At 36.0% G+C, this 25619-nt stretch overlaps 1 protein-coding gene across 3 annotated transcripts in view; it reads right to left on the bottom strand.

Moving 5' to 3' along the window:
* The window catches only part of PRUNE2 (prune homolog 2), a 155404-nt gene that overhangs the window by 86666 nt on the left and 43119 nt on the right, over nucleotides 1–25619 (bottom strand). For all 3 annotated transcript variants that reach the window (XM_026866146.1, XM_026866145.1, XM_026866147.1), the window contains exons 5-6: nucleotides 19631–19783; nucleotides 16982–17070 (exon numbers count right to left, since the gene is read on the bottom strand). In XM_026866146.1, coding sequence (XP_026721947.1) covers nucleotides 16982–17070; nucleotides 19631–19783 — 242 coding nt within the window. The remainder of the gene's footprint in view (nucleotides 1–16981; nucleotides 17071–19630; nucleotides 19784–25619) is intronic.

The raw sequence follows: 25619 nt of genomic DNA, 5'->3' as shown, positions 1-25619 counted from the left end.
CTAAACTTTTGTTTACCGTTAGAGCTGTTTGTGGAAATAAAACTGTTTAAACAAATCTCACTTGTATATATATATTTTGTACTCTATATGTATTGAATATTTTATATATAATGTATATATACTATATATTTCATATTTCAACAGTGTCTGTGTGCACACTGTTGCACGGTGTGCACACAGACACTGTCAAAATAATATATTTGTAAGTATATGAACACACATATACACTACTACAAACACATTTCAGTTCAAGTTGATCCAGTACAGCAAATCAGTAAAGTCAGGAAATTAAGACTTTAAAAATACTGTAATTCAGAATACTGTTTATCCAAATAAACAGTGGGCCTGCAAGTTTATTTAGAGATTTTACAGTGCAATATTCTAAAAGGAAAGATAAACAACAGAACTCGCCATCATTTTTAATTTTAAAAGTTTGGGTAAAGGATGACCTACTATATATTTTGGAGTTTAATGTCTCAAACTCTCTTAACTGATAGGACTGTTACAGGAAAGCAGAACAACAGCCACAGAAGCAAAAGCTATGTAGATGTCCAGAGAAATTCAGAGGTAGAAATAAGAGACTCTTTATACAAATACAACTTAAGAGTTATTAAATATTTTCTTCACGGTGTTTTACTCACAATTTTATAACATCTTAGTAACTACAGTTCTGGCAGACCTGTGCTCAATACAGCACTTGTATGTGTCTTTATCATAAGTATTCTGGCTGATGTGCTTCACCCACCATTAAGTTACCACAATTCAGGTTTTCAAGTATAGCCATGCTCTGACACAACTCCAGCAGAAACCATTTCCTGCTATTAAAGCTGGTTTGCAACCTATTTGGGGGACATACCTAACATTCAGCCATCTCAATTACTCCAAGGTTAGAAGACTTTTTTGAGTTTAAATTGCTGTTTAAAGAACTCTGAGTACTAAATTTAATTCTTGTCGCTGTTATAGGTTTCCCATAGGATCTCCAACATACCCTGCATCCTCCATCATGCTGACCCAAGGAAATTTCAGTAGAATGCTAAAACTAGAGAGATTCCAAAAAGAAACTGAGGATACAAACTATTTGACAGATGCCTACTCGAAAGCAATTTTTAACACTTCAATCTGTACACCATCAAAGCTTACTCTCTGAATAGTTTTCTGTACAATAAATGAAGTAGGGGGAGCCAATGCTCTTTATAGTTTTCCCTGCATATTTTTTGTACTTCCAGTGTAGTACAGAATACTATGCAAATATACCATACTATATACATATAGGAATGCTATCTCTTCCATATAGAATACATATTATTAAACTCTTTTTCTGAACAGTGCATTAGATTTTTTTGTACCGCTGCATTTCTTGCTGACACATCATGAATGAACTGAGAATTATGCGCATCATACAGAGAAAGAGATAAGGGAGTACTGAGGGGTTTTGGCTCAATTCATAAATCATTATGTAATCTTTCAGGATTTATAATGATCCAAAAGAATAAAATGTCACAGAACTAGCATGAAAACGATGTGGTACTACCTCAGTGTTTGTATGTCATTAATACGTATCTGCTCAAATGTTTTGCCTCAGTGGTAAGAAATCAGTCTATTCCATGGCAGGAAATCTATGTAAAATAAAATGTAGAATTTCTTAACAATGACAAATGGATGCAAAGCTGAAGCTGAAAATACCTGCTATGGCCATTATAAAATGGTAGCCTTTAAAACGAACAAACATCTTCAACATTTTCTAAACACAAATCAAACATATACTCTGTTCCCACCAACCTCTTGAATGTAAAATTCTTTTGTCTCACTGATGAGAAAGTTAACGCTTATTTCTGTATCTTGGTCTCTGTTCATTTCTCCTTAGTTATTTTTACTGAACAAATGATGTACTATTTATTTTATTATTAGGAACTCCTCCTAAACTGTTCATAAAACTGTAATCTACCACTGCTATCATCAAGCTGATAAATTTAGCTGTGGTTTTATTGGTACTGAGAATTATTCTGAGACACAGATACAGTTAACTGTAATAATGCCTGATAACAATCCTAATCTTCATGGAACTTACAAATACTGAGTAAACATGTTCTGCATTGTCTCTCAAACAAGTCTACATCTTATGTTCTCAACAAAAAATACTCTCTTTATGTATAAATGGAACTTAGAAGATTGAAGAATTGGCTCTCTGCTTACTAGGTCAAATTCTGATTTCAACTATATCTCATAAGATGAAAAATGGCTTCAAACTGGAGACAATTTACACTGGAGAAATACCAATACCAATGCACTGAAGAGACACCAATATATCTAATCAAACACTTTTCCAAATAGGATGAGTTTCAATGTCTTTCATGTTTCTTCATTTTTTATTCTATGTTATTTGGAGAATTGCTTAGGGCCTTATGAATTTTTAGTATTGACTTATTTAATGTAAATTAATGGATAAAATATTTCTATATAGCAAGATATTTCATCAGAGAATGCAAAACAGTGTCCAGGATCCTAATAAATACTCTTATGTCTGAAATGAGTTATCTCAGTAGTGACTTGGGCTCAGATTTATTGTACAGTTCATCAACTTCTCAGCATGCTGGATAATGAATGTTTCATTTACATTGCTAATTGCCAAGCCATGGTTCCTTCAACCTTTAACCCTTATGCTTTATCACATTATCACCATATGTCAATATAATTGCATCTAACATTCCAAGTAACTAACTTTTTCATGAGGTCAAGAGATCCTCTTTTTAAAGCCTTACCAGTGGGCTATCTTTAAAACTACTGAGAAAACCAGCATTATATAGATACTGCAAAACTAATGCAATTTTTTATTCAGAACAGAGCTTCTACCTTACGACCCAAAATAAGGTATTCTCTGTTAAAGTCTGCATTTGCCCATTGTAATCAAAATCGCTTCTGTGAAGAGCAACTTTACTGTCTGTGACTATGAAACACCAGTAACTAAGACTACATACGAGAGACATCCTGTATCTACATGAGAATTTTGTCTCTAGTTTTCTTTTCTCTGTGGAATTACACAGTTACTTCCACATATCGTACCATCTTGATCTTCATTCTCCAATTACATTCTCATTACATTGCTCAAACAGTAAAATATTTTAATGTAGGTACCATCCAAGATGCTGTCTTAGGCTATGTCTCTAGTGTAACAGCAGTGCTACTCATCTGCTTACAATTATACTTTCCCTCAATGGAAACTGGATGGTATCTTACCTCTAGAATACCCTAGGGACAATGTTAATTCACTCTCACCTTTCTTTCAGTTGACTTTCACCACAAATACTTCTTCCAGCTCTGAAATCTACATTGCCAGTAGCAAAGTTTAAGCCTAGTCATACACAGAATAAGCTGTTCTGGAAAAGGATTTTACTACCTTGTGTAACTGAGTCAGTTTTACTGCTTGTGCATGGTCAAAGAAAGAAATGACACTCCTGGCAGACAGGAGACTCCCCACCTCTTTCCATTTCTTTGAAAGAAGAAACTTTGGCAAGGTGCTTTCTCAGAATAAGTCTGAATTTCAGGAAGCTAGAAATTTATTTCTCAGGATCTGAGTCAGAAATCTAGATGCACCCTCACAGGCAGACATGAGCACCAAATTGCATTAAAATAAAGAAAATGGGTAATTAAAAATAAAATGGTGTGAGCCTAATTAATTTTCCACGTAGCAAAAATTTCATGTTACACAGCTCATCTTTTTCACAGCTCACATGTTCCTCACATATATGTGGTGCATAGATATATATACACACACACAAATGTATGGCACACTTATGTGGCATGCAGCGCCACAAATTAGTAGCCTCATCTTTAAGAACAATCTAATGGCATAGTGCAAATCTGGTGAAGCTTGAAGTTGACTTATAACACACCTCATACTGGTTTATGCTTTCATGTTCTGTGCAACAGTAGCTCAACCTCCTCTTCTGCCATCATTCTGTACCTCTTCTCTGACCCTTGGAAAGTCCTTTCTGACCAGGTATCAAATCCCAGAAAGCAGCTTTTTTTTCAGTTACTTCCACCATTCGCTTCTATGGCAGAAACTTCACCTGACTCTATGCATAGAACACTACAACATAATAAAATTTAAAATTTTGAACTTATAACGAGTGGCAGGCATGAAACACCCAGCATACCTTATGAGGTTCATATACCCCTCTCTTGCACTTGTAACTAAGTTTTAGCACATATTGCTGTCAGCATGACTCTCTTGTCAAGCTGTAGACAATCTCTTTCCAAAACACCTGCAGTATCCACCCAGTAAACATCTATTTGTCATTGGCCAACTGATCATTTTCCTGATGTCACAGAGAAGGACTGTCTCTGCTCCCTGCTAGCCTGGACAAGACATAACCCCTCTCATCTACCTACACATAAAACATGAGAAAAGACTGGAATCAGAACCATAAAACACCTTTGAATTAGATTAGCAACAGAAACGTATGGGTTTTGTTGTTTGTTTTTGGTGTTTGGTTTTTTTTTTTTTTCTTCCCAAAGTGTTTCAATCCATTAAATATCTATTTAAAAAAGGTAAAAATATCAAATTCCATGTTACCACTGGGAAATTAATATTCCTTCACCAACATCAGCTGAGACTCAGCACAGGAATATTGCTTGAAAGAATTCCTAAATATGAGGAACTTTTAGCATTATATGTCAAACAGTGTGTTCCTAAGAGATTTAAGCATATTGTGGTTATCCACTTTCACTTGCTTCTGTGGAGTCAAACTATGTTTTTATGTTAACAGACAACATTACTATCACATTTTGTGAAGAATAGTGGCATCAAGCAAGATACATCAATGACTGTGCAGAACATCATCTGAAAATATACTTGTTTATTGAGTCTTTAATAACAGGTCAAAAATATAGCCAAATTCAATGCCACTTTAAAGTGTTCAGAATGTGAGTTCACAGTGACTGAGTGTACAGCACACAAAGGATCATTCATAATTTACTTTAACTTCCCAACCATTTCCAGTTCACAGAAGATATTGTAAATTAACATTTTTCTAAAATAGTTAAAGCATAAAATCCACAGAGTCCATGATAGTCACCAAGTGACACCTGAATTCAGCCAGCTGTTATTCACAGAAATTTAAATGCATAAACAGGAATTTCTAAAATTACTACTGTCATGGTTCTGCCCACACAGGCATCTTGAAAATCTCACTTTCTACACTGATAGTACTGGAAGTCCACAGGAAGTGAGGCTGAGGTTTGACTTCTGAGTAAATATTGATTTATACTACAAAACACAACTCCATTACACAACTCTGTGTAAGTGTAACTGACTGGAACACTGTAAACAATTAGGCTAATGACATACATGAAGGAAGAATTCATACTAGATGATAAAAAAAGCAGTATATTCTATTTATTCATCTACAAGTATTTACAGATTAGTTCATGGAGATCAACAAGATGTAGCACACCAGAGGAGTATAAAATACCCAATAATAAGCAGAGAAACAAAACTGGCCATTCCAATTAACCCCTGTTCAGAAGACTGAATGAGGAGAAATCGAACAGAATTGCAAATACTAACACACAAGTTAAATATGCAACCCGTGGATCTTACTGCCAACCTGTAGCGATCATGCTGAGACAAACACTTAGCAGTATCCAAAGAGTCTTCTTTTTATTTGAACTAAATACCTGCAGGTGTTGTAAATTATTTCCTTTTGAAGACTTAGAATAATGTTCCCTAAAGGAAATTATAACATGTTTGTTCAATACATTTCAATACTATTGCGCTTTCTTCTAAATCTGAACCATGCACAGTTTGCAATTATTTGGCTGAATCCTCAGATCTAATGGGAATGTGCAGATTTCTTGATGGAACAGAAAGTATTGAGACAGAAAGGAAAGTATGTGCATTACCAAGGTACCAAGGTCTACTGTACAACCATAAGGCAGAGGGCGGGACTCAAACCATGGCTTTTTAAAAGCATTTTTTTGGTAGCTATTTCATATCTGTTCATAATTACAACATCAAGTGTGTAATGGCAGAAATCTCTATTTTCAGAACACTGCATCTGCTTACACAGTGGAGTTTCTTTTGCTCAGATATGCCTACTCCTAACTGTAAAACTGATTTTTTTTTTCTTTCTTAAATATAGGAATGCAGACCCTCCTGTGAAAAACTCATTCCCTAAGCTGGAAGCACTGATGAAAGACTGCTCACTTGGGCTGCTGATACATGCTTAGTATTTTGTGTTGCTCTCCAGTGATTTTCCACACAGGCACGCTGAAGAGTGGGGTTGACCAAGTTCTAGAGTCCTTGAAGGGCAGTTAGGGCAGCAAAGTCCCTAGAGGGAAAAGGTAACCCACAGAGAGAAAGCAAGCACATATGCAGCAGTAAGAGAGTGCCTCAGGAACTCATGGGAGGTGGGAGGTTTTCAAAATACTGATGCTGTGGATTTCCATGGTTGTGAGTGTTGAGAGAAATCCATACTATTATTTATTTTATATGTCTGTCTTTGCCTGTTCCAAATCCTACCAGTGGACCACTGCATCAACACATTCACTCAGCTGGTGATCCTCCCATGGAGGCCCAGGGAAAAGCTAAAGCACCCCATGACACAGCGAGAGCAGCAATGTTTTCACCAACTGCCCTTCATGGAGAGAGCACAGCCCTGGGGGGCCTGGCAGCATGCCAGATGGGAGCAGGGAAGGTATAATTTACACACTGCCATGCAAGCTCCAGCAAATCAGTCTCAGGGCAAGAAAAGCATGGCATTGCAGCATTCAAAAACTCCCAACAGAGTGGCAAATACATACATACTCAACTTAATGCCACAACTATATAGGCTGAACCTGAATATGTTTAGTTCAGTTTAAGAAAACGGGGTGGGGGAGAATATTAATATTTTCATTGCATTTTTTTCTGTTCACTCACTGTGTGTTTACCATAAATTAGACCTGCTGAGAGTGTGATGCTGAGCAACCCATATGGCAAATACTCAACTGAGATGTGAAAAGAAAATCACTTTTTTGTTTCTGAATTATTTCTAGTCCCTTTATTGAGAAAGTCTTAATAGCAAATGGTTGAGAAAGAATGCTGCTAATGCTATTTATATAGAGACTAGAGATGACAAACTTTATAGACAAAAACATTACATTTTCAGTAGAATGTGATTCAGTAGAATATGATGAAATCTGATAAAAAAACAGCACTTAATGCTCAGTCAAGATTTTTGGCTTTAAAACAGAATTACATGAGTTCTTGGTCTTACAATTATTTATTCAAACTCATCCCTAAATCCTTTTCAGCTAAAACAATGCAGAGCTGGTCCATGGTGTTTTACCAACCAAAGAGTTAACCCAACAGTTTCCATTTTGAGTAGAAAATTAATCTATTTCAACGTTTTTCCTTTCTAGTCTGTGATAAACACTCAGAGAACGAACCAGCATACACAGCTGCCTGGCATCCATGAAATTAAAAAAAAAAATAATTCTGGGTGTGGAATCCAGGCACAGATTGCTGACTATCTCTCTCTGGCAATCTTGCAGTGGAGGAAAAAAAGAAGACTGGACTGCAAGATTCCCTGTGGACTCTGTTTACTCTTACCTCTCTGTTTCTGTAAGTCTATATTTTTTCTTGCTTTTCATCTCCACCTCCCCCTCCCTGAGAGTTAAGGCTGAGGGAGAGTTATGTTTTATGAAAATTCACTGGCGATGTGACTATGAAAAAGGCAAGAACAACAGCAAGACAGAAATGCTGAAATGCAGTCAGGTTACAAGGTATCTAGTAGTGATATCTGTCTTTCTGTAAAAAGAATGAGAACTGGCAATAAATAGATACCAACTAATAGCTTTTGTTGGCAAAAGTAGAATCCAGAGTAGAAACATTTTCTTCAACAGGTTTCATTGTTCAGGTAAAGGAAGAAAAAAAATAATCTGGCAATGAAGACAGATAATTCTTCCAAATTCTCTCTTTGATCTTACTACTAGCTTTATAGTACTGTTTGTCCTGAGTCAATGAACCAAGGAAACTGTTTTCAGATTCATTATTTTCTCTTACAGAACTGATGAATTGAATGAGAACACATTCAAGTGACTTTGTATAAAACCACAAGAATTAAGTTAGCATGAGAAAGGAAAATCTCTCCATAGCTATTTTTCAGTCAAAGCATGATTTTGTTATTAACCACAAATCACAAATATGAATTATGAAAGTCAAATTACTGTGATTTATACTCAGATAAGGGTTTTTTTTTTAAAAAAAAAGCAGATAAGAAAAAAAGACATGCTAAAACCTGCCTAAGACCTTGAACACCTTTCATTTTATGATAATCAAGGAATTCAATCTGTATTTAGCAACTTTGGTTGAAGATACTGTAATTATTCCAGAAATAGAGCAACTTCAGGACTAAAAATAATATATTCATACATAGAATTTCTTATGGAAGGAAATAAGTCTCTATCCCCTGTGAAAAATTACCTTGAAGGAATTTTCATTTGATACTTTATTTAACAAGTCCATATAGAAAATAAGATGTTGCAATACTTGTAATACACACAGGAGTTCTGAATGTCTTTTTTTCTAGGGTAAAGAGCCTGCAGGTTAGACTTAACCTGTTTTCACTTAAATATAAAAAATACTATTTGCACAAACAATCTAGCTATGGAGTTGCGGAAGAAATAGGTTTTGGTGAATAATATTCATGCAGAAGCTTTATGATGAAAACTACATTTTGTTAGAGAGGCATAGAAGCTGTCATTCCAAATACAGCTGCTGCGATCTTTCTAAGAAAAACTTTCTCTGCCAACCAGAAAGAGAGAAAGAAAAACTTCATTCTTTATTAGAATTACAGCTGATGTTCTTAGCTACACTGAATTTGAGTACTCAGATAGGAGCTGAAGGGTTTAAATTTGAATAATTTTGGGGTTTTTTTGATACCTGTATTATATTACAAATGAAATATATTAAAATGTATATAAAATTAAATAAACCCTGAAGCTTTCGGTCAGTGAACTCAAGTAAGCCTGAGAGTGTAACCCATTACACAGAGTTACACAAGGAAGAATTTTTCTGTCATCATCTAACCAGAGAACACAAACGCTGAAAAATCTTACAAAACATTTATCTGACTAATTCCAAACTCTAAAGTGTTCCTACATCTTAAAATAACCACAACTTCAGGACTAGGCTCCTGATATGTAGCAGAAGGTATAAAATTTAATGGTATATGCTAAAAACACAGGCTATTGTAATGTTTACAAGCATTAAGCACTCACATTCCAGTTCAGGTGTTTTAGGCACATGCTTTGCCAAACAGATGGAACAAAATCAGTATTTCAAGACACAGCAGACATACATTTTTGGTTTTCTGCATCAAAATATCACTATTCTAAATAAATATTTTGTGATTTTTAAATGTGTGTGTGGGGGGGTAATTTCTAAATAAACAACACAAAAGCAGTCACCAAGATGGGCATTTCCTTAGAAATATCCTGGATATCTCTCTCTATGGACAGAATTGCTGTCTTCTGTAGTAATGCAACACTGACACTAGGAAACCCAAAAGAAGTCCTTTTACTTATAGCTGGATTTATATTGTAATTTTGGATCAACAGTTTAATGTTCTAATTAAGTTGTTTCCCCCACAATAGCAAAGAAAAAAAAACATAAACTAAACACCAGGAAATAAAATTTAACTTTTCTGTAATATTCATATTGCTGTTATCCCTAATTATTATCAGTTCCTATATTCTCATGAATTATGGCCAGATCTTAAAATATTAAATGACCAAGTTAGGTTTTACATAGAAATTTTTAGAAGTGTATTGTATTTAATATAAAAAAACCTCTTTTTATGCTGAACATTTCTCAAAACAGCACCTCCCGCTGTCAGTGTCTATGCCCCATGAGCAGCTAAGCTGAGATGCTACTGACAAGAACTAGAAGAGTACACAAATGATAAATTAGTCAGCTTTGTAGAAGTCAGGAATGCAGTCCAATAATGATACTGTAGATGATAGCATTTTATTTAGCTGAGGGATAGTGCATATTATACAGCTGTATTTCATAAAGAAACTATCCTAATTTATTAAACACATTTCATAAATGACAAAAGAAAATATAGTTTATCTTCTTGAACAATGTATTTGTAAACACAAGCACATTTTTACTGTAATGTTAGTAGATTAATCTAATGTCTATGCTTATTCCTTTAACAATTGTCATAGTTACTTCACTTTATTAAATTTTGAACCAAGACTGAACAAAACCAGTAAAGGCATAAGCATAAACAATAGCATGGGTTAGACCACATGTCACCAAATCATAACAGATGAAGTCTATCCAGTTTCTTCAGACACCGAAATAAACTGAAATCCTACACTGCAGACCTGATATCCTTGTATACCTCGTGCATTCTTAAAGATATACCACAGTGCAAAATCTCTGATGCTTCCGGCTTACTATGAATTATGACAGCAGTATAGAATACACCTTGCAAAAGTGACAGTTGAATAAATCATTATTTAATGATTTAAGCACACGCCGAATTGGACTGATTGATAAATATAACACTCTTGGCCAGGTTTACAAGTTTCTATTTTTCTCACATCACAAGGGACCGACCGTAATGGACACCTTGCCTGACATCCTACATAACTTCATGCAGAAACATCTCACTGAGTAGTAGAACGTTAGCTCATATCACCCTCACATCATCTGGAAAGGATCTGGTCTTGATTTTAGAACTATAAGCAATCCTGATAATCACTGTAATCAATGACAGTTTTGCTGCCATTTGATTTCAAATAGGTAATTAGGAGGCACTTAAACAGCCTAGAGTTTTCCCCACTAGTCTCCTTTCATACATGTAGGGAGGATTAACTAACTACAACAGAGTTCAGCAGGTCTGCTTCAGCTCTCCACACCTCGGATTGTGCTCACTGCAACTGGGATACTTTGGCTGACCTGAGGCATCAACAGAACAGCTACCATCCTTCAGAACACAGCAGTCTGACATTTAAACATGAGCACAGTATTGACATTAACGCATGTTTTGCTGCATTAGTCAGTCCTGTAAGGTGATGACTTAAACCTCCTCATACTTTTAAAAAAGCAAACAAAACTATGTTCAAGCTTTGTGTACGATATATGGTATACATTTTTCTACAGGCAAATCTCACACACTGACATTTTAAGACCTTAATTAAAGGCTGATTTATTTACAAATGGTATGTTTTCAACTCTCAGAAATGATGTATTTAATGTTTTATTTTTAAACACAATTAAAAAATAATATATAAATATATACATACTGCAAATGTAATACAGATAGCAAATTCATTTAAGCCCATTTATGCACATTAGTGACACACCATGTGGCAGAAAGACTAAGACTACAAGAAGACCCCTTGGCGATTTATTTTATATTAAATCCCTAATGGCCTCTTCTCATCTTTGCAAAAATATGCACAAAAGTCCAGACTATGCAGCCATTGAAATGAATGGTTATTTATTTGCTAAACGAGAACCCTATGTTTAATGTTCCTTAGACATAAGGTAGTCTGCAAAAGTCGCATTCCTACAGCTCCATACATCATTTATTTCACATACCCTAACTTCTCACAACAGGCATCAGAAAAAATACTTCTGAACAGCATTGCTATTGTAAGTTGCTGAGAATTTTGTTTCTCATGCCATTACTGGAAGATTAAATGCTAACATGTTTACTTGGGGTTTTCTTCTTGTTTTGATTTTAGCATTACAAACAAATTCATGGACCAATCTGATGCCATTTAAAATATGTTTATATTTATACTGTAAGAAAAAAGTTCCTAAATGCATAACTATGGTCCAATCATTAGAGGCCGACAACAGAAGTTCAAACCTTCAAACAAGCATTTTGTAATTTCACATAACTGCGTGCAATAACCTACCTAGCACTTGTTTGATACCCAGCTGAGACAGATACGCTTTAGAGAAGTATGAAAAGCATCACTTTTTATAACACACAAATAAAATTGTCCAAATTAATAACATAGTTTCATGCCATACTACCACTACAAACCAGCCTGAAAATTAAACTTTCTCTCTTAGATCAGACTATTTATTCATTAGGAAGCAGTGCCCAAAGATTTCTAGATTTCCTGTCACTGGTGTTGTAACAGCCACTGCAAGTTTCTCTCACAAAGCCACAAAGAGGAAAGTTACTGCAAGAGCCAGAGGTATCACTCTCAACTAATTTGGACTACCAGATGCCACCTAAGGACAGTCAAGTTTACTGTGCCAGCATGAACTTGCAGGTCACTTTCTTGGGGCAACAACAATGGTGGGCTGCAGCCTCCATTACAGCTCTGACAATTTCTCTAAACCTCTTGGTTGACTCCAACCAGCTCCAACCTTATAATACTAAAAGATTACACAACCTCTACCACATGGAAATTCTTTATGAAGTATTCAGATACCATGGCCAGAAACATGAATAAGAACCTCAACAGATTGGTCAGTCTTCAGAATGCACGTATTCCCTCATCTGCAGTAGTCAATAGCAGACAATCATTGACTATGTGCCTTGTTTTCAACTGACTGCCCTGTTTCTCCCTGGAGAAACTTGATTTTTCATCTTGCTAAGTTACTGCAAGTTCCATGAACAATTAGAATAAATTTTCATGAATCAAAAGATTAAGGACAACACACATTAAGTCCAACAAACACATTATTAGGCTACCATGTCATGAGTCATTCCAACTAAAGTGAACACTCATGAAGCCTGGATTGTTGTTCTGGGGCACTAGACCTAAGAAAGCAGAGAATAGAGTTCAGTTTACAGGCGAAGTATTCCTTTCTCAGGCAAAAAATGACTTTCACAGAAAGTCACATTGAGAAGATATTTGTCATTTCCAAGAGAATTCCAGCAGAGAACAAGAAAAACATACTCTCAGGGTATAACATAATGTAACAGAAATTAACTGTAATGCATGCACTGAATTTTGCTACAATATCCTATGAGTAATCATTATTATGACTTGCAGAAACTTTCCAGTAAAGGCAACAAAAATAACTGTGATCTGGGTGCTGTCACTTTTGTCACTCTCTTGGAAAAAATGCTGCCGATGTATGTGAAATCCAAGTAGTATTGGCAGCCAGTCACTGGAGAGACAGGTCTGTTTTCAACTTACAGCTCTAACGCCACTGGACGCTTTGGTAGCCAGTCACTTGGAAAGACAGGTCTGTTTTCAAGTTACAGCTTTAATGCCACATAAATCCAGGAAGCCCAGATCCAAAGGCAGTTATCTCACAAAATGCAAAGTTGCATATAGATTCTTATTGAAACGTAAACACATCCACACAAAATGCCTTCCCTGCTTTTATCACTAATGACAACACTGTCTATTCCTTTAATAACTGAAAGATTCGTTTTCATCAAGACACTTAAATATCAGTTGACAACTAGTAAGCTAACAGACAATGGATGTAAATCACACCTAGTTGACTGGTATCAGTATGTACATAAAATAAAGGACCGAGATCAACTGCACTACTATTTTTGCATTCATGTCTTTCTTCATGAGAAACTGGAGAGCAAGAGTGTACCTGCAAGTGTTCTGCAGGTCTGAATACTGCTATGCAGCAGTACTAGAAGTAATTACAAGTATCATCTTACAATTGATGACTTAGTATCAGTGGGAATGTTTAAATTCTGTATTTTATAAGCAGGAAATGATGATAACTAGGGAATAAAAACAGGGTTTAGAGCAACATATTTAACACAAGCTTCAATTAATTTAAATTCATAGCACATTTATGAAATAAAAGATTAATATCCTCATTTACAGAGGGGAAACTGAGGAAAAAAAAATTACTTATTTAACATAGAAAACCAGCAGTGGAGAAGGGAAAGAAACTTAGCTCCAGGTCAAGACATTGCTAAAAAAGCATTCCTCTCTCAAGAACAGAGAATTTTTTCATAATCCACTTTTGATAAAGATCTGTAAAGCTTGCAATAAAGACATAAATAAGGAAAGCTTAGAAACATTTGAGTATGTGCTACTGAGGTGTGACATTTGTTAGAACATCAGACTTGCTGATCTCTGTTTTTATTATTGTGAAATTCTGACTGAAATCAGAGTTTGAGTGCTGAGCTGCAACACTTTCACTCTTCATGATACATATCCAACCCAGCAAGGGATGTATGCTTACTCACCCAACTATAATTGTATAATCATCACCTTTGTTCTTAGCAGTATCACCTACAAGGTTGACCACTGAACCAAAGCAAATAATCAAGCCTATAGAAAGCACTTTAATGAAATATACTTTTGTTTACCTGTTGATTTAAAAAAAAAAAAAAGATCTTGTGAGATTTCTGAAGAAGCAAACACATTGGAGATTCAACAACTGCAGCAAAGCCAAACCTGTTCTCCATGTTCACTTAATGTTTAATCAGATAATGTCTGTAGAGCACTTTGAGAAGAAATAAAAAATGATCATTATTATTGCTGAGAAAATCCTGAAGTCATTCAAGTCTCTGCATTCTGAGTTCATAACAGAATTCTAAACCGGACAGACAGGTCTGGACAGTCTTGTCTATAATTCCCTTATATGTATTCTGTTTCTGATACTGGGTGAAGTAACTAGTACAGAACATTTTTATAAGCAATCTGCTTTACCACTGTGCAGGCCATATCATCCCTGGCTCTAATAAGAGCAAGTAAAAAAGCTCTTGTGCTGGTCAAGCACTGTAACCCAGGGAGTTCAGAAGATGTTTCAACAAAGAGCAGCAATGCAGCAAACACAAAACTGATCTCCATTCCAACTGTGAAATTATGAGTCCTTTAGTACAAAGTGTAACTTTCTAAACATTATATCTAGAAAAAACAAGCAGTTACATCCCTGAAAAATTAAATCTTTGGAAGCAAACTCTTTACAGCAGAACAACAGAGAGCAAAAACTGAAGAGAGATACCTGTAACTCCCAGAAAAATACTACTTAAAATTCCAGTAATGAAATTACTTAACAGATTGGGATTAAAAGCATCTAACATCAGCAGTAACTGATCAGTTTGTTCTTTTTACATGCAACTGAATCTCCTTTTTCTCCCATGATGGCCACTAGATATGTCCTAAGAAAAACAATTATGAAACATATATTGATTGACCATCAAATCTTGACACTCCTTGAACAGAGTGTGTCAGCATCAAATGTTACACCATCACTGAAAAAAGTTTGAAAATTTGCCTACTTTTAGGACTATGAAAACCCACTGTTGCCAAATTAAATTTGTGAGTTGTGGCCAAAAAGAAGGTAAGTTTTAGGTTACGACTGATTTGAGTTTGTAGAGTAGTAACGTTGAGTTCAGCCACATTTAGCTGGAGCTTAGATCTGTGGAGCACAAGGTCTGCATTCTACATAGTCTATTAAACAAGATTAATAGGAAAATAAATAAAACGCAATGTTAAAGCTAGCTTCTAATTGCCAGCCCTGTGTGTCCACCATTCACTGAAACTGACAGAAAAAAAAAGAGAAAGATTTAAAAGAAAAGAACAGGAAGATTTTATTAAGAACTTCTAAAAATCCCATTTATTCTTCTGGGGATTTATCTTACAATATTCTTTCCCCATCCCTTTTCCCTCCCAATCTTGGCATAATTTTCAGAAGCAAAATTATTTTTCATAAAGCAGTACAAGTTTGGTGGCTTGTAAAGATTGCTTGACACTGAGAAACTAACCAAGAAACCAACAGGTTCTGCTTCATTTCTAAAGATTTGCTACCCAATTTGTTTTGTATATTTTATTATGCAAGTAGAAATCTATGGATAATTATTAGCTGGACTGCACCCACAAAATTCTTCAACCATAGAAGCAACTTTTTTTTTTTGTAAAATGCATCCCAGAAGTAATGCGGTAAGAAATCTTATAGGATATACACAGGGAAGAACTATCCAAGTGAGGTTTTTTAGTACTATTTGAGGTAAAATAAAGTTTTGATTAAAGTAAAATGCAAAAGCAGAAGATGACAACTTCTTTTGTATGTCAAATACTTTTGTATGGGTTGTCTTCAGGCAAATGGTGAAATTGTAAATCACAAATATATACACTATGTAAAAGTGTCTCTTTGATCAGATTTTCTTCAGTCTAGTTAGTTTTATTATTAATCAGTATATCAGTATGCAAACTTCGATCAGAAATAATACCACCATGTCATATTTCTTCAGTGATCTAAATGTTATTATTTTTTAATTAATATTTTTACATAACAGCCAGTAACATTTATATCTAGTTCAGGTCCCGGTAAAACGCTACTGATATCCATAACACAAATCATCTTGATATAATGATGCAAAACATACTACACAAGAGTTTTCCCTAAGCAATTACAAAATGTTTGGTACTGGTCAAGAAAGAAAATCCAAGCAGCCACTTTCAGGCTATCTCAGGGATATTCATAAAGACAAATCTATAGTTTTGATCCAAAAGATCAAAATTCTAGGAACTTCTTCCCCATCGAGGTCTTTTTGTTTCTACTGACATTTTCATTTAGGCAATGTGGCAATGGACACACGTCATTACATCATTTCAAGATAGGTTTATAGCTAGCATAACAGAACATCTCCTCTTCTCAAAAAGCTAAGAGTGTGTTAGAGTGACTTCAAAAATTGTATGCCATACTGTAAGTGAAAGGTAGGACAAAGTCCTAGTTAGTAACTACCTACTGAAGTTCAACAGAAAGTTCACACCTCCAATTCACCCAAAGGCTGCAATTTGCTAATACCATTGTATTAACACACCACGGTATATACTAATGGGAAGGAATAATCAGATGCATAATAATGTAAATCAAACTACAAACAGCTACCACTTCTCTCAAAGTTAATTAAATCACTAAAAATTCTGCTGATATATAATTTTGTGAAAATAACTGGCTCAAAATAATTTTAAAGAACCATCTCCATATGCAATAGGGCTGTTTAACAACTACATTGTTTAGGCTTTCTCTTACCTCAAGTGTCAGGTACACAGTACTAATTGCTACTTTGATTTCTCCATCTGAAATCTCCTTGAGATCTTTCAGCATAACCTCCTCAATACCTGTTTGAGAAGAGAAAGGAATTTCAATACATCCAAGTATCTACAGCTGACCAGATGTAGCAACATAAATTAAAAATACAGGTTAGACCTTAATGTTGATCATTATATATCTTAGGACATCCTATGAGAAAATTAAACCCAACATTAATATTTCAGTATTTAATGTTAACCAAGGAAGAGATTTAAAAGGGGGAAGTGGGGGGTGGAAGGAAAGGATGAAGAATTAAGTCTCCAGCAATGAAGTTGTGTGAACAATCACATTTTTTAAGTGAACTGAATTCCAGCCGATGATAAATGTATAGATAGACCCTTCCTACAGTTTAATATGAAATCACTAATACAAAACACTGGAATGAGTAATATATTGGAAAGCACATGTAGAATACTGTGTTATTTATAAAATATTCAGAGGCAAAGCACTTAAGATGTTCTGTAAACACAAAGTCATTCAACCTTTCTGACCTTCCTCACAATACCCATAGGTTCTTCTTAAGTACATCAAACGGTGAATGAACCAACTAGATGTTTATGTAACATAGAATCAGAAGTACATGCTATCATCAGAAACAACAGGGTAAAACTGAAATTGGTTCACATGGCAATCAGACATGTTAATAAGTTTAAGTACAATGTATTGAAAATCCATGTGAATAACTTTCTCTAATAGGAGAAGTCTGTCTAAAATGCTGTAAAGATGCTCAAATATATTTCATATATAGGAACATGGTCATATCACACCATCAAAAATACAGATATGATAGTCAAATGTCTATGTAAAGAAAGCTGCAAGCCACTTCAGTGTAGAGTGGCAACAAAAATGTCCACAGATTTTTAAAGTTTATTAGTGTAACATCCAAAATGTGTTTGCATGACCCACTTAAGCCAAATAAATGAATCCTCTCATTAATGGTCTTGTATAAAGTCCAGCTACTGTATTCAATCTAATGACAAGATGAACTGGCTAATGTTCACATATTTATTATATTTATGCATCTGTCCTTTTAAATATATTTAAACTATAGACTTTATGGTGGGCTACAGCCCACTGTGCCTCAAATAACAAATGAATTCTTGAATTCAGGCCAATAAATTATTATTTCTGCATGACACTGAGAACGTTTTTGCTGAATTGTCCTAATACTGTCTGAAAGAACTGGTAAAATATTCAGCAGAGATTAGTGTCTTCAAATGACTTCAGAAACTCAACAGCACCTTACTAATACAAATGCCACATGAATATATGCAGTGCTAAATATGTACCTTGTAATAAGCAGCAAACAGCAGCTGTGAGACAAAGCAAAAGAGTGTATTACATTGCCCTCCTCATGTGGCATTATAAAAATTAACGACATCTTGGACTAGATGATCTTCAAGGTCTTTTCTGACCTAGACAATTCTGTGACAATCAATGACATGAAGACTGAATCCATTGTATCTACTTGCCCAAGTTTTGCACTGGTTATTAGGGTAAACTTCATGGGCAAAGTACATGACAAACATTACTAAACCATCTTCCCCGGCAGAACTAAGAACTGAGCTCCATAAAAGCCACTTTCACTGGGCCTCTCCAATCCAGGCTGCATTCAGTTCATTTCAGAACTATGATTCCTTAATTAACATCTGGAGGAACTTAAGGAAACTATGTGAAAATTTATAGCCCTTAACTAATTTAGCTTGTCACCTCACTGAAAGAAAAAGCAAGGGAAGCAGCACCTCAGATTCTGTCCTTAACTACCAGCAAGGACAGCCATCTCAGGCTGATGGTCTGAATTCAGATGAGAGGATTCTGCATATGGGTGGATAGAGAATAGTATAAAAAGGCTGAGTCTTCACGGACTGTTTGCATACTTATGTATCTAACAAAGATGTCAGTAATTCAATACACAGTCTTTGTCAACAACTTGGTAGCAAATGCCTTTTAACAAAGACAGTAAGAAATGTGATAGTTATAGCAACAATTTTCTTCAGGCTTTCAAAGCATCCCTTCAAAAGCCTGCTACCAAATTTTGGGTTCAAACATTCCTACTTCCGATCACTGAAAAAATGACAACTGTGTTCTGCTATTTCTAGCAAAAGGAAGTGAAAGAACTACATTTTTTCCCACTGCTTCCTTAATCTTAGTCTGAAGTCAAAATGACTTTACCTGTACACAGCCCTCGATAAATCTGGGAAGGTTCAGAAGATAAAATCCACTCCCACACCACACAGGCAATTGAACCACAATAACTGCACATGGGCTGACCCATTAATTATACCCCTAGACTTCATTAACACAAATTCTTGACTAGTATACACTTGTAAAAGCAATATATGAAATGATGTTTACTTGATCTGTAAAAGCAATGCAAGATTATTTAGGAGTTCAGTAGTTCCTCAACAGAAATCACAATCCCATGATTCAGAATGTAAGCCACGTAATTCAAAATTAAATAATACACATAACTGTCAATGAAGATAGTGTGCCGCAACTATTTTCCACAGACACAACGAGCCGGTATGTTCTGATAGTTACATAACTAAGTCTCTAAAAGGTCTGAATAATAGAAGTAATTTGCACTACCTTGTTGGTTAAACTGAGTCTCCTGGAGAACAGAGATAATTTCCTCTCGTGGCGGAAGATCTGGAAACTTTTTCTCTAGGATTGACAGTACTTTCTCCTGCTGCTCTGTAATGCTCTCAGCTTTCAAAGACATGCACTTGAAGAGAATGCTTCCTGAAACATTGAAAGACAAAAATCAGTGCCTCCTGTAAACAGTAAAGAGGCACTACAGAAACAGGAATGCTTACTGTATCACCATCCAAGCCGTTTCCTTCCAGAAGGTTGTTTCTACTGATGAGTTCACTGAATTGAATATCGACTGCTTTTTGCACAGAAACATCGTCCTAACATGAAGACAGTTTCTAAAACCTGAACCGGGTGGCTTGTCAGGGCCTATGCTACAGCTAACGGGATGGTCCCGGTGCTGCCACAGCATGCTTCTGTATGTCTAACACAGCTCTGCAGCATGGCCACTAGCAAGAAATGGGACACCAGGGCTTGCTCCTCTCTCTAAGCATTAAACTAGGTGTTTAAAACCCTAAAACTCGAAACAATAAATCCACATTGCCAACCTTCCTTCTACAGCCTTTCAATGAACCACTACCATGGACATAAGGAAGAAATTCTTTACGATGAGAGTGGTGAAACATTGGAACAGATTGTTTTTACAATGCAGAGGTGAGTTTGATGTCTTTTCAGACAACTATGCGTTGCATATATTCCATCCTGGATGTGAAACATTACTGATCATTCAAGGTTTAAAGTCACCCTTTCATTCCTTAGAGACTGGGACCCCATTTATTAACATACCCAAACATAGACTTTGCTTCCAATTACTCACTCTAAATTAAGGATAATAAAATCTTATACTTCAGCACTGAAATTATTTATTACTGTACTGTGCACAGGGATTTCAAACAAGTGTATGATTGCATTGCATCATGCTAGGTCAATGAGCAAATCAGTACAATAGTATGCAAGTTATCATAAACCAAATCTTGGCTTTAGCACAGAGCCAAGAGAGGAAAAGAAAAAGCTAGACACAACCACCCTCAATCTCACTAGATTGACTAGGACCCAAACATCTTGTTTCTCCTACACTGTCATCACATAAAATATCAAAATGCATTTCTTCAAAATTCATGAAGCACTTGCAACACAATGTTTTTGCCATGCTAAGAACACACCTCCTTATTAGACAATTCCTGTATGGATTAAATAATAAGTAATGCTTAATGAGCCAAAAGCTGTTCCCCATCAGATATTAATTTCTGGAAATTCACTTACATGATATTCAATTCTGTGTTTCTGTTACTGATACTGTAATTGACAATATTTTAATTCTCAGCATCCCTTTCTTTGTGTTAGTCTTATCATCACTTTAAGACAATGCTCCTGTCCTATTTGATAGTATTAAAAGCATTAAATACATACAGACAGCATGAAAATTATCAGATGTCTACAGGTAAATAACTGATACATAAAACACCCAAGGTACCCATATGTATTAGCAAGGCCTATTTTTCAGTTCTTTTTATATGAAGCAAATTTCTCAATCAGCAGCCTCCAGGATAATTCACCTAACAATATCCCTTCATTGTTTGCACCTCTAACAAGATAATAGTGCCTGTGCTACATATTCATGTCCATACCTTGGGCAGGGCAGCGACTGGAATGAGTTAGATGGCCCATAGCACACCTCCCAGTCAGCACAGAGCTGCACCTGGTTAAATGGCAGATCAGGGAGCAGGCTGCATGAATTATTTTAGCAATAGTAATCTGCTTTTTCAGCACCCTTTTTTTTTCCTCTAGGAGCAGACAAGGAAATTGCTCATGTACACACAAATGAAATGGAGACTCCAGCAGAAAGTACTGGACCTACAATGCACACTCAAATTCATCATACATTTACCTACTGGAGGGAAGCCATAGTGCTGTTCCACACAGCCTCCCACTGTCACCAGGATGAGCTAAGCAGCCTGTCCATCTGCAGAGGCCCGCAGACATAAGTGTCAAACCGTTACCACAGGTGCATGTGCTTTGGGGGGGGAGAGTGTTTAAGGGAGATTAAGAAAATAAAATCTTAACACAAACATACTTGAAAATGCAGTAAAATTAAAGATGTAAGTTGAACATGCAATCAAGCTCATGAGTTTTGAAGTCAACATGACCTAAGCTTTGACATCTCCCTAATTATACAGAAATAACTACTATGTGGTGGGTTCAGTGTCAGGTCAGCAACTTCTGATTCATTTTAGCTCCATATACTACAAATCATTCCAGTCTAATTACAGGATTGTGAATTGAACAATAACTACAACACAGTTTTTATCCAGTCAGTCCTGGATTTCAACTAAGCCATAAGACAAATGCAGAACTATGTCCTTCCTAAAACATAACAACAGCTCAACCATACATAAACAGTCAAATTAAGACAGTTTCTGAGTCTCAGAACTTAAGGAAAAGTATTTTTTCCTGTTTCTCACAGAAATAATTCCCAAACTATTACAATAAAATGAAATAGATTATTTAATTAATCTTTCTTCTACGTCAGTATTTCAAACAAGTAATGTTCCCATCCAGCACCAGGCAGTTTCTACCGTATCCAGGGTTGGGCCATCAAATTGACTAAGTCAGCTGACTAGTTCCACGCCCAATGTAGCACAGCTCTTCTAAAGCAAATGGTATTGGGAAGCAAGACAGAAAATGAGTTGAGTGAAGAAGAGGAAAGGATCTCATATTTCTCCAGCTGCAGGAAGTAGGAGAACTGGCAGCAGAAACCTGTGGTTACACCAAAACAGGTTCTAGCAGCCAGATCTGATTGTGATTTCAACAAGTGTCTGAACCACAGCAGCTACAAAACATCAAAATCATCATAAGTATCTGTTTTGCTAAAACAATACATGTATTTCTTTCACACCAAAGCAATTCTACTATATTGTTGCAGCAGCATTGCTCATGCCAATAAAACTAGCTTAATTCTCCTAAATACATGAATTGGTGAAAGGAAATTTTGACATTTTTTTATCTATTCCCCAATCAAAAGAGATGGAAAGATTACCAAGGACATACTACAGCAGCCTACCATGCATTTCTGCAGCTACTAGTGTGCATTTGTTTTCATATGTGTGATAAATTCTTAGTTTCTTCAACGCTAAGGCCATCTTGGATTTGATCTCACATTTGTCAGGACACAGACATTACCATAAAGTTGTAAAAATTAGAATGTGCTTTGATGTGCACTGTACCACAGCATCTAACTGGAGCCTTTGCCTTTCACTGCTCAGTTCATCTCAGGGTCAATACCTTTGCATATTTTCATCAGGTGTGACATCTTCAAAGAGTAAAGCAAACTTAGAAATTTGGGGATTTATCACATAATACAAGAATGAAATGCAGTCAGCCTGAAATAATGCTTCGTAATAGGCAGACATCTTAGGTTTTTAAAAGGCTATCTTTCCTACTTGTCACAGCAGTACTGTAGTGCTTACAATTGCTAACTTTTCTACTAGGATGGAAGCAAGAAAAGGAACCTTCTCAAATTAATAGGGTGTCAGCAAGCCCTAAGATCATCATTTATTCTTCATTCATTCTTTAATACCATGCTGATCAGCAGGAAAGAAAGGCACATGTCTTCTGTCCCAGGCATCCTCAGCATGCCTGTGAGGGTTAAGATTCCAAATGGTTTAGAAAAACAGTTCACTCAAGGTACTTTTGCTTGGCCAAAGGTCAGTAGTCCATTTGTTCATGTGCCCTCTTGTAAGTATCTGCTGTAAAAGAGATACATGGGCTCAGAAATCTCCTGCAGATCTTACTCAGTGCTGGTGCAACTCCCCCAGGGTTTCTGAAAGCATAATGGAGGCTGCTCTGTCTACTGACAAGCACAGAAAAAAGAAATATATAATAGGTAATACAAGATTCAATATTATTTCTTGTGTACATCACACTACATTACAGATATTTTTTTCCAAAGGAGAGGTCACTAGAAAATAGGCTACGACTCTTAGAAAAATGTGCATTTTATTCTTTATTGCAAAGCAGTTTGGAAGTAGAACACTAGTTTTGCCAAAAGCAATTGCTGTGCATTAATATTAAACATGATCTAATGAAAGCAGAAGTCGTTTAGGGAAAAACATTAAGAACAGAACAAGCATCTCCTGAATTACAAGTTTATGACTGAAAGAAACAGTACAATGAAAATATAAGCATTTCTGTTGCTGAGGTTTTGTTCCATGACCTGGAAAAATAAAGGACTGGGAAAAAGGGAAAACCAACAGTCCCTCATGGAAAGTATACTTCAGTACTCCCCACCCCCAAAAAAACCCACAAACCAAAACTGTAAAACAGACCCAAGAAAGCAATTTTCATTGTACTTAACAGGAAAGACACAAGGCTGGAATAAAATATAATTTGGGGGGAAGAAGGTAGGGGGAAGCATTGCCTCCAAGAAAACTGTTTCCATACAAAAAAACAGAAGTACCAGTCCAAATAAGTGCAGTATTTGGTGCAGTTCAAAATGCTCCTTTCTTTCTAGCATATATATTAAGGATGCACCAGTTAGGGAACATGTGAATCATCTGATGAATGCACAAGACAGAACAAAAAAAAAAAAAAAAAAAAAAAAATGTCTGGGTGCCCAGAATAACAAACTAATCTTCTCCACTAAAAGACAGACTGCTACAACAGGACACGAAAAGACCTCAACTGCGTATCGTAACTAGCAAAAGCAGATTCACATAAAAAAAAAATGCTGATGCTTTTGCTGTAAATCTGTCTCTATTTACATATTGCAGTCTGCACCTTGTGGCATCCTTCAAGGCCTTATACAAATAAACATAAGGAGGCATTTCTGAGAGTGCACTGACCCAAGGTACCTGACAGTGAGTGCTTGGAATCACATCCTTGCCAGCTGGCTGCAACAGAAAATGTAATGATTCAGCAGCTTAATGGATCTTGAGTTTGGCAACAGTCCCCTTGTAAACATCTCTGGGGAAATAAAATAATACAGGCCCAAGACTCTGGCAGGTTCTATAATTGTTTGCTTCTGGCACAAATCCAGGGACAGCACAAGCTCTAACTTAAGGCAAATATGGCTGGCTGTACAACACACTGACTCTCCAAGCAGGCTCTATTCAAAGCCCAAGGGTAGAATTAACTTATAGCATGGTCTGACAGGGAGACAAAGATACCAGGAAAGCATTCAGCCGAAAAACGTCCTTAAATATTAAACTGCCTAAATCAGTAATGCTTAGTTTCACAGGCAAAGTCCTTTCGCTTGACTTTTAAACACAGAAGAGCAGGTGAAGTTTGTTCAAAGTTGAAATATGGCAGGTTATAAGCATCTGTTGTTGTTATCAAAATTAAAAAAAAAATAATTGCTATCTGACTGAGAAAAAATAGGTTTGAAAAAGAGGCAAATAAAGCTGTCACAGCCACTACATAATAATTATTAAAACATGAGATATTTGTATTATCTAACAAGTCTTCTAGCAAAATACTCACTGGGAAGTCAAAAAACAAAAGATGAGTTCCTAGCTCAGAGATTTAGATGTTAGGATCTCTCAGCTGTTTTACAAAAATGAAATCCTAGTTCTTAGCATTTTGACTTCCACTTCAGTCTTCTGTTGTGAATTTCCCCTGAGATTTATACATACTAACAACATACAGGTTTACATTGGAACATAACATACTGGGAAAACCCAGTAGGACCTTTTCACTGGCTCAATGCCTATGGAGTGCCACCATCAATAGGGACCATCCTGTGAGCCTCTACGCACACATTCACTGGTAGTGAGAATGAAGCAGCCACCCCTTCTTCCAGACCCTTTATTTCCTATGCTCACAGGTGAGATGAATTTCAAAAGCTATACTTGATGGGCAAGGACTTTGACAAAACACCATAATATACACAGAGAAACACAAAAGCTAGACTTGGATAGGTTGTATTCGACCTTTTATCTTCAGGCTGCTTGTAGTTTGATCTGCCATCTACTACTAGGAACTTTTTTTT

The sequence above is a fragment of the Athene cunicularia genome, assembly GCF_003259725.1.
Source record: "Athene cunicularia isolate RWA chromosome Z unlocalized genomic scaffold, athCun1 chrZ_part2, whole genome shotgun sequence".
Lineage (NCBI taxonomy): Eukaryota > Metazoa > Chordata > Aves > Strigiformes > Strigidae > Athene > Athene cunicularia.
Note: the sequence above shows the minus strand (reverse complement) of the source record. Positions and strands in the feature narration are given on the sequence as shown.